The sequence below is a fragment of the Channa argus genome, chromosome 3 (genome assembly GCF_033026475.1).
Source record: "Channa argus isolate prfri chromosome 3, Channa argus male v1.0, whole genome shotgun sequence".
Taxonomy (NCBI): Eukaryota; Metazoa; Chordata; class Actinopteri; order Anabantiformes; family Channidae; genus Channa; species Channa argus.
In genome coordinates, this window is record NC_090199.1 from 11,760,463 (window position 1) to 11,771,708 (window position 11,246).

Below are 11,246 nucleotides of genomic sequence, written 5' to 3' on the forward strand. Positions count from 1 at the left end.
TTTTTCCTAGCACAATGTCTGGATCTTTTAGTCCTTGTTATATTTATTGTATTAAAACAAAGTTTTAAATCTGTTATGGACATATCTAATACAATTCCGATGCTACCGTCTTTTTTTTTTTTTTTATCCGTGTACACATCTTAGTGTAATATTGTTATACTTTTAAGAATCATAGCAGCAACAATATAATTTAAATTGTTTTATTTTTGAAGAACAAAAGTGCTATAATTCTGTTTATTTTTGAAAACGGCACTCTAATATGCATTATCATTTGTCAACAAAATACATGCAAATGAACAAAAGCCGATGTTCTTCATCCATGCCACTTATTGCAAAGCACAATAATTTACACAAACATTTCAACATCCGCCATTTAAACTTACCAGGTAAAGGTAAGGTAAATGTTTAACTTGCACATTCAAGTCATTATTAAAAACCACACGTGAAATTAGATTAATTTTACACTATCGCAGCACGTGACAATGTAAAAAGGGGACTTTTAAATCCACATTTGAAAGCAGTTTCTAAAAGTATAATTTACAGAAAATGAGTTGTTGGGATGATGGTGTAAATCACAGTTGTGTCGAGGTGTTTTTTTTTGTCACAGTTCTGTTTTGTCATTAATACATGCCATACACAAAGTCTATTGTGTTTATGTGCAGAAATGTCTGGCTCACTTGGTGCTGTCTCAAGTCTCTGACATCCTGTAAAAAAGGTAGTGAGATGCTCTACGTTCTTTGTGGCTCAAATAGCAGAGACAAACCTGTCCATATTCCCTGGGTACGTGGGGTGTCTCAGATAACCCCCGGTGTTGCCGATTGGACCCGCAGCACTATTATACTGGGAGAAAGAACCCAGCTGTACTGGGGAGACCCTGCCATAGTGGTTTATGGATTCTGCAGACCCGTGGGCTGAAGCATGGAAGCGTCCTGTTGTTGCAAACCCCTGGGTGTGGCCCTGTCCATATGAACTCTGATGTGCATGGTGGTGTGGGTGGCTGTTTGGACCAGAGTAGGTGAACCCTGGATGTGTAGAGGAGCGGGATGGCATGGTCACTCCACACGGTTGACTCTGGAAAGCTGGTGCTCCCAAGCTGCAGGGACTGGATCCATTCTGAATCCCTTCAGGACTAAAGCTCCGGTTGGGCTGCTGCATCATCTCTGATCCTTGACCTGCCAGCATGCTTGCTGGAGTTGGGTGTCCTATTATGTTGTTGATGCTAAACATGCGGTTCTGACCAGGTCCAAACCCAGGAGGTGATGAAGATGGGTAGTAGGCGGGTGCCAGTTGCTGCCCATAGGTCGGGCTGACTGTCATGTTAGGGTAGACTGAGTTGGTATATGCAGCTGATCTGGCAATCTGCACTGGAGAGAAAACAGGAGTCTCATGCACATAAGCGGCATATGTGCTCAGGTCACATCTCTTAAACCTCTTCCTGCGTCTCAAGAAACTGCCACTCTCAAACATGTCTTCTGCATTTGGGTCCAATGCCCAGTAATTACCCTTTCCTGGCCGCCCTGGCTCTCGAGGGATCTTGATAAAGCAATCATTTAGAGTTAAGTTATGGCGGATGGAGTTCTGCCATTTCTTTGAATTGTCTCTGTAGAATGGGAAGCGCTCTGTGATGAATTTGTAGATGCCCCCCAATGTCAGTTTGCGATCCGGGGAGTTGGCTATGGCCATGGAAATGAGTGCGATGTAGCTATAGGGGGGTTTACCCCGCTGTAGAGGTCTCTTCCTCCTGCGACCTTTAGGCTGCTCTTCCATCTGTGGTGGAGCATTGGAGGCAGACAAAGAGGTGTCTCCTGGAGAGGATTTTTCTACTTTCACCACAGGCATAGTCATGGACAGTTCAAACAATGGCCCAGAAAACGGATTATAAACGGAGCTTAGAGCAAATGCTGCACAGCAGTGGTTCTTTCACAGTCTGTCAGAGACAACAAATTAGATCCTGAGTATGGAAATCAAAACAGGAGAAGTGCATAAAACACAACCCTGGCAGAAAAGTCACATTTGTTGGTAACAACTCACTGTCTATGAGTTCAAATCCAGCAGTTCTTCAAATGCAGTGGGAGTAATCTTATTCTCCGAGAAATCCTGGTTTGTTTAACGCGCTGCTTATTCCCACAGTTTGTTGTCAGGTTGAGCTGAAGAGTTAAGTTGTGAGATCGCCAAGTGTGGTGTTTTAAGGTGTGTGTGAGAATGAGTCACTCAGCCTTACCTGAAGAGTTTACCTCCACAGAGCACCTGAGGGGCCACACCCCCCCAAGCATCACATGCTCTCGACATACCTCAGCTTTATAAGGGTCTATTGTTAGTGATAAGTAAAGTATGCTTACTTCATGGTGGGAATTTCTCTAGATAAATTCTATTAGTTTTTAAAATATATTTTAATGGATTTGTACTGTATATGTGTGATATGTGGAAATAAAATACTCACTGTGCAAAAAAGAATATACTTTTCTGATTTGATATTTTTAAAGTTTTGTTAATACTGTTTATAAAAACTTTTTCCCCATTTAGACTTTTTCATATTTTGTGTGCACTTGCGACTATGGTCAGGACTGTTTTTAGTTTCATACACCAGGACTGTTTAAATAAACAGTGATTAATCTTATTATTCAAATTGCCTTTTTAATGTGACCTCAGTTTATTTTAAAAAGTCCAAAATAGTACATGTTGTTTTGACGTTTAACACTAAAACACCTCTTTAGTGGTAACCTAACCTACGAGTTGTTTTTCTACTTTGCTTCCTTGTTTGTTTTGTGCCAGTGGTTGGACAAGCCAGCTGTGTTAAGAGATGTAAATGTTTTTCAGACAAAGGCCCTCCTGTGATTTCAGCATGCAAAATGTAGGCCATCCTCACCATCCCTGGATGCAACCCGAGAGACAGGAATAACCAACTCCAACATGGAAATTGTTCATTGAAATGGGTTTTGTCTGTGGATGTCTTCAAAGAACTGGGGGGAATTGGTTTTAGATAGTCTTAAATGCTTTAAAGCAAAAGTTTAAATACTATAAAATTTTGCCAACAATGGAGACAATGCTGATTTTCAGAGCAGCTCGAGTATGGTATGAAGTCCGGGGACTCTACAGGGCTGGGGTTCACCACCTAATCTTTTAAACAAACAGAGAAGAAAACATGGCAGCACACTCCCAACGCTCAACAACAGGCTGGGTTAACACTGTGTATATGTGTCAGAGTGGCAGCGTGTCGAGAAAGCACAGGGTTTGCTCAGACAAACGGCCTGATGAAAAGTTTAGTCCTGTGGGGAGGGCCCGGGATGTGGCTCAACCTTAAGTTGACCTGTCAAAGATGGAGTGTAGGATGGGACGATGAGCTTTTTTAGGTTAACACAAGATTCCTGCTTAGTTTTTTTATATATAATATATATACATATATTATTTTATTTTATTTTATTTTTTTATTATTATTTTATTTTTTTACTTTTATCATATTGGCCTTTCAATAAGTGCAAATACAGAAAACTAAAAGGAAAAATAAGGACCATAGAGTGAAGTTATAAATGTACAAAAATGTTTTCGGGAGCAGGATGGTTTTAGTTTAACATTTACACAAGTACAAGTTCAAAACTAGAGATTTTTTTGTATGTATTAATTATGGAGAGACATTTATTTAATAATTACAGTTGATTCATTGTGCAGTGACCTGAAACATCGCCTTCATTCATGGCTAAGGCTAAGTTACTATGTTCATGTGAACAGGGCACGTATTAAATTTTAGTTTAGTACAGTCACTTGCGACTTTGTTAGGTCCACCTGTACAATTAAACGTAGTCCAACACAGCAGCTCTGAGATTAATTCTACTTTTACAATGGTATAAATTCTTAGTTTTTAAGGTAAAACTGTCAGAAAGGTGATGTGTATGAGTTTTTGCCCAGTTTAAACCCAGTGTGTATTTCTCCTGTAAGTAAAGCTGCTGTTTTCCTGTTAGGACTAGGAGAGCTAAATAAACACGCCACTGGATCAAAGTGGACATTATAATTTCTTACTGCAAGAAGGCAACATAAATGTAACTACAGCTCAATGCACGTTGAGTAACTAGTTTCAGCATCTTAAAGGTGAATTTGGACTAATGCCACAAGCATTGATATTTATTGCAGTTTTGCAAATATTGAGTCTAAGGAATTAATCAAAAAACTATTGGTATATAAAGACAATTGTCAGATCCATACTATTATGGGCAGACATTTAAAAATGCATTTGCTGCATCTTTTAGTTCTTGTATCTGACAACTTTCAGTTCTTGTATTGGTCAAAATCTAATCAAACAATTAAAAATATCAATTTAAAGATATTTATATGGCCGACGCTATTAGATGCACTATTAATAAAAATTATATGAGGCTAAAAATATATGTTGATGCTCTCCCCACAGTGCTGTTTCTTTTTTTTTTGTCCAGTTTAGTTTGTTAACATCTATGTCTTATAAAAATTCTGAACAAAGAAAACATTATGAATAAAAGGCTTAATCCGAAAAAGTGCTCTTTTTGCACGCAAAATGAATGAATGTTTGAACCTGTCAGCCGAAACAGTTTTAAACAGTAAATTAAAGGTGTGTTCCCAAGACATAATGTAAACACAGGGAATATGGCATTAAATTAATGCATGCTTATCTATGACTTTAATAATGTGTTTGATTGCGTGGTTACTTGACTTCTGACAGATTTGATGGACATGAAATGTAGTTTGCAGTAGACCTCACCCTTTGCCTAAAACAGCTTCTTATGGTTTCTGGCTTTGAACAATTAGTATTGAGTAATTTCTCAGGTACCCGTTGTTACTGGAGTTCAGGCTCATAGTTGCCATAGTTTGCTTGTTCATCGTGATTTGGCAATCATTCAGCATTTACTGTCTAATATTTGTTCATGAGCCTCTTATCTCAGTGTTTGTGCTGGTGATTAAAAATATGACTTATGCTGCTGAAAGGTGACTCCACTGTCAACATTTGTGATCAAGAACATTTTATAATGTGTCAAAGTGTTTCAGTGGTTTAAATGATTCTCAGCTCATGCCAAATGGATTGTCTTGTGTAAGTTGACGAGAGAGTTCACAATTTGAAAGATTTTTGAATTGGTTGTTATTTATTTAACGCTGTTTGAATCGTTATTTTTATATTAATGAAAGGTGAAAGGACACTCATAGTGACAAACCCACAACCCTGGAGCTTCCCATTGCGTGATACATTTTTTTTTCCTCCTTCAGCTCATTCATCTGGTTTCCAGCCCAAAACTTAATGGCCCCATGACGATTTCTCCAAGTTTAGGCTAAAGGTGGTAGATGAGATTTAATATCTTGCCTTTTTTTTCTATTTTGTTGCTATTTATATCTTTTATTTTTTTTCTAGTGGGCCACTCTAACAAAGTTGTTTCCTGCAAATGACCAATAAAGTATCATCGTATTATTATTGTACATAAAAATATTGGATATATTAAAATTACAGTCACCTCTAAAAGATGGTCAAATTTAATTGTGTGCTAATTAGTTCATACTGAAATGCTATAAAAGCATTTTAATAGTTCAATCAGACAAGTTCAATCAACATGCCTCACATTAGTGCATCACACATTAAATGAAGTATATACAAATAAAAGGGCAAAACGATCCTGCATGGATGCCTTAGTATAGCCAAACGTTGGTGCAGTTTTCCATTACTGTTTCGCTTTTTGACTAGTACTTGCATGGCACCACCCAGCATGCAGTTTTTTGTTTGTGGGATTTCTTAAATCCAGTGTAGATCTAATGGCAATCAGAGTCTGACATCTTCCCACTGAAGGGTCCTTGGGTTTAGCATCACTGAGTATACATTGGGGCGTCCATGGCTAAGGGCCCTGGAGCCATGCATTGATGCTGCCATGAGAGGCCTCCACCTGTCAATCAGCGGGGAGTGTGGGGACGCAAATGACGGCTAAAAGCTAAGACAGCTGCACAGGAGAGCAGGGCTGCAGCGAAGGCAAATGAAGAGCTTTTCACTTTGTGTCTCACATATACTTCTGGCTGTGCTAGAGAGAAACGGCCCTGTGCAAACAAAAACAAACAAATTAGACATTTGAATTCGAACACTTGACTTTAACCATTCGGTGGTTGCATGTATACAGGTGGCGGGTAACTTATAATAAGTAAAGAGGCTCTTTAGCAGTAGCTGTGGCAGACAGGAACAAAGATTTGATTTCATCTTGTTTATTAATTAACTGGTCAAACAAATCAACTGGTAACAAAAAGAAAACAGCCATTTAAAGGATGTGTTTAAATTCTGGAACAGTTGGTCTCTCTTACTCACCAGATTCTGTTGTGTTTGTCTTTGAAAGTGTATGTGGGGATTTTCTTTTCTTTTTTTAATATATAAAAATGAGAGATCAAGAGGAATAATATACTTAGTTTATTCTTCAATTCAACCTTTGAGACAACTTGTTTTTCTTCTCTTGTTTTTTTTTTTGTTTTTGTTTTTTTTAGATCAGAAATGACATCCACAAGGAAACTTGATCCATACATATTTATGTGAGTCATGTATTTGGAGTTTTCATATTTAGAAGCCACTTTAGGGAAAGTAAAAGTATTTAAGTGGGTGCAACAGTAACTGCTAAGTTTAATTTTATTAATTATTAAAAGTTTTATATTGAAAAGGTTGAATTTCCTTTTAGGATGAAGCTTTTCATTTGTGTTTGAATTTGTGTCTCCTGCTGTTAATATGTGTTTGTGTGTACATGTGCATTTACCCTGATCCAGTCAGGCCAGGGCCTCTTGTTTGCATAAGAAGCTGCAGGGGGTTGGTGAGGATGCAAAGTTCTGACGGTTGACTTGCTCCAAACTCAGGCCAGTTTACATAACTGAAGCACTGCACTACCCGGGGAGCCCTGCCGTTAAATCACTGTGTATATTTGTGTGTGTCTCTCATGCACATGCTGACATATAGAAAACAAATGTGGATTTTGTAATTTTAGAAAGAAATGGTTCCTCTCTTTTTGCAGGTAGTACGTGCATCAAGTTGAGTTGTTGTATAGGTAAATATGACAAATATACATCTATTTTACGGATCTGTGGCAGATATTTAAACCACTCCTGGTTGCTCATTATCATGTGACGTCACATTTCCAGCGCCTAAATTTTAAAAACATAAATGTTGACGCTGCCCGGTAAGGAGGGTTTGTGGAAAAAGGATGTCAAAGCAGTTGATCGCATACAAGATTTATGCAGGGAAATCCCAACATAATGCATGAAGGAGCAAACAAAACAGAGAGGTATTTATACACTTACTGTTTGGCAGAAAATATACAGTTTGAGTAAGTCCTACTCACTAGAGGACAGGTGTTAGAGGTGTGCTTAGAATCATGAAGTCATAATAGTCTTAGTGTTTCTCTAGCAAAACCACTGCCCCAGCCCCAAAACATGTGGACACCTCCTTGAGAAGGACGGCCATAAACCCCTAACATCCTTCAAATATGGGATCTGGTGCTTTCCAGAACCGTTGCAGAACCGTTAGACCAACATTCATGCCACGCTTATTTTTTTATTGCCTAAAATTCTGTCATTTTTCAAGTGCAACACTTTGACTGCCTTCCAAGAGAAACGGTTAAAAACTGTGTGCCAATATCCCCATGTGATGGATCATAATGTTTCCCTCCTCTCCCTGACTGTTTTTAACCCCGCCTTTGGCCATAGCATTCTGTACAGCTATAAAATGCTTTTGCCTTATGGCGTATTAAGATGACATGTTTTTGTTTTTTATGTATATTCAAGCTTATACCTACCCTTAGGCTAAAAGTTCCTGATAAGGCCTTACAGGCACCCCTTCCAAAGCGTGTTTCAAAATCATACACACATACTTCATTTGAAATAATCTCAAGATTACTGTGTAACATTTAAGAGTCAATAAACCACAGAGGTAGAAATACCTGAAACACCATCACAGTCAAAGTGAAGAGTCAGTTTTTTTATAATATCTTCCATTAATCATTGATCACTTTGTTTATTGAAGTGACACCAATAAAGTATTTAAATTGTCAATTTCTATAAAAACAAATGAATATGTGCTCTAAATATACGACACCTGTGTTTTTGATGAAATTTCTTTGTGACAAAGTGCAGTTATTGTACTTCATTTGGCAAAAATGCCCATGATACAGTGGTTCCAAAGATTCCAATGATGTACAAAATATATTTGTGTTTGAGTCTTAAGATCAACATTAACCTATGTGGTGTCAAGCCTTCAAATTAATGTAAACATATGTCAGTTTAAAACACAATACAGACCTCACCCATCGGAGCCAATTAACTATGGTTAGACTATTTTAATTTGCCGCATTAGAAACAAACCAGCTGAACAAGTCAACCAATGTCTCCAGTTGACATTTGTCAAACTAATTAACACTGAAGAACAAACACTTTGTAAAATTAAAATATATAGTATGATGTTAATGCCACGGAGTAGATCTGAAGAAAAAATTAAAATCTAAACTCAGATAATGAGTGTAAACTACCTGTTTATTCATAGATTAGACTTGTTTTGAGTCTATAATCAAATTATTCACATTTCTGTCACTATTCATAGCTGGTTGTGGATCAGGTTTTTTTTGGATGACTCACAAACACTCTGACTCATCCCTTACCTGGTAGAGACAGTATCTGTCTGTCCTGCACTGTTACAGAGCTCACAATTATAGTCATGCCTGGCTGCAAATGTCAGTGCATCTATGTCAGTTGAGTTCTGTTAGGATTGATGTGTCAACACCTCATAGATGTCCCAGCCTGCACAGAACCCAGGCAGCCGCACATGAGCATTTTTACCCGTGCCTGCACCTGAAAGGATCCTCAGTTGCACAATGTGATCGCATGTTAGGATGGCTAAAGATGTTGAACACTATCCTACTTATTTTGTTCTACTTCATTAACACGGATTCATTTCTTTCTGCGTATATCTGCTGTCTGACAGCGAGGCAAAGGTGTGGGTGGAAGGGGGACGAGTCAGAGAAGTGTTGTTACCACACTGAGCTCTTGTGGTCTTGGCAAAGTATTTCCCATGAAGTGAAGCTTTTGAAAGTTGTGCTGTGCAGCTCATTGTGTGTGTGGGCAGGTGTTGGCATGCAGTACCGTCTTCAAAGTGATGTAGTTCAAAAACAGGTTATTAAAAACCAAGATATTAAACTGCTTAAAAAATAAATATGTTAATTCTCTTTCCAGCTGAAAGATAAATAGAAGGAAGATTGATAGCGTTTAAGTGTGGACGGTAAACACGAAACTACAGCAGCTGGTTGGTTTAGCTCAGCGGGAAGACAGTAAATAGAGATCTCGCCTTGCTCTGTCTAAAGGGAGTGAAATCTGCCTATTAGCACCTCTAAAGCAAATAAACATGCTGTATCTTGTTTGTAGAATAGTCGCACACATAACGCCATGTAGTTGTTTATTATTTCGAGTTAAATCAGATATATCTCAAATATGGAGCATTAGAGGTTGTACTGCTTTTGATAAATGTAGTTACCTTTGGTCAAAGCCAGGCTAGCTGTCTCCCCTCGTTTCTAGTCTTTGTGCTAAGCTGAGCTAACCAACTCCTGTCTGCAGCTTCATATTCTACTGTAGAAATATAAAAGTGGGAACAATCTACTGAACTATAGATTGAGGAGGTGAGAGGCCTAACAAACAGCGAACCGCATCATGTTCACAGAAACAATCTCCAGGCTGAACAGATTTTTACAGTAGTAGCAGGTTTTTGGAAGCACTAGCCAGTACATTTAAAGGGCGGCTTCAATAATTTTCAACTTGGTTTCTATGGCTTTAGTTTTGGGTGTAAATGTACATCATTGTGTTTAAACTTCCTTCTGACTTCCCTATAGTAGAATATTTCCCTGCTTCTAACTGATAAACTCCTCACCCAGAGGTCTTTTTCATCATTAGGACATCAGATGCTGTCATCTGGGGGAGCTCTGGAAAAGCAGGTTGACCATGATTACAAACCCCATAGTGTGTGAGCCGACATCCTCTAGTCATGTCATGTTAACTGATGTCATCTTCAGGACTTTTTCAGCTGGAAGTAGAGAGATATTTTAATGAAGGGAAACCAAAAGAAGCAAAATCTGTGAAGGCGTCCTTGAAGATTTACCTTGATTTATTACATGGTCTCTGTTTTTTTGTCTGTGTGAGACAGACCCCCCACCAAAGCCATATCTGTATTATTGCAGCAGTGATGGGCAACTCAGTTTTTTAAAACTTCTATCTTAACTTGAACATAATTGCTACTTTGGTTGCAGGAACTGCAATTGTTCAGTTGTGCACCACAAGGCTTTTTTTGTGTTATTGCTGACAAGCTTTCACCGCCACCTAAATCCTCTGATTCCTAAGCAGGAAGATACAGGTATTCATTCAGCTTCCACCACTATCCTTGAGCACAGTATTGTTTTCTCAGCTGTCAAACCCCTGACGTGTCTTTCTAACCTTGGCAAATTAAGAACTTGTGGAAAGGGCCTTGGCCCTAAAAGTGCATGTTTATATGATGTTGAACCTGCGGATTATTTTTAAGATAAAGAGGTGACAGATTTTTATACAAGTGAATTAAAAACTAAGTTATTTTTGTAAAATAAATACCTCCACAAAGTATCGATTTGCACAGTTTACTAGTTTCTAGCCTTCTGACAATTTACCACAACTTAAGTTTATTGTCCTGGAGGTAAATTCTTGTAGCCTGTATTACGTAAGAGAAGTGGATGACAGATCATAAATGGCTTGGATTCTGGCCCTAAAAATGACCTGGGTCAAGCTCATTCTTTCGCAGTTTCTTTGGACCCACAGAACATCCAACCTAATAAAATTGAAAATTATCACTTTTCTGACCGTTTCACCTTACAAATGGAGAAATTACAACATTGTAAAAGTAGAATTCATGGCAGCGCTTCTGTATTGGATTGCATTAGATTGTACATGTGTACATAATAAAGTGGCCTCAGCTTTAAAGTTCACTACACCAGAATGACTTCATTGCCCATAGCTGAGTACGGGAGCTTGCAAAAAGCACACACAGATATATGTATAGCATGTAGAAATCCTAATAAAATATATAATACAGTGAAACAAAGATAGAAATGCTTAAACAATTATTAAAGCCTGCTGTATAAATGCACCCAAACTCTGTACATAAAGTGACATCACGACAACCTGAAGTAAATTGAGCCAACATTATTTGCCAGAGTTGTCAGAATTTTGCCATCGCCACCAGATTAAATGACAGAAACGTAGAT

General features: G+C 38.2%; 1 protein-coding gene across 1 annotated transcript; it reads right to left on the reverse strand.

The window, feature by feature from the left end:
* Window positions 1-220: 220 nt before the first annotated feature.
* On the reverse strand, window positions 221-2,203 carry foxe1 (forkhead box E1). Its single transcript, XM_067499019.1, has 2 exons — window positions 2,032-2,203; window positions 221-1,927 (listed from the first exon to the last, which is right to left on the reverse strand). Exon 2 carries the CDS (start codon window positions 1,843-1,845, stop codon window positions 745-747), a length of 1,101 nt encoding a protein of 366 aa, XP_067355120.1. The 5' UTR covers window positions 1,846-1,927; window positions 2,032-2,203; the 3' UTR covers window positions 221-744.
* Window positions 2,204-11,246: the final 9,043 nt, after the last annotated feature.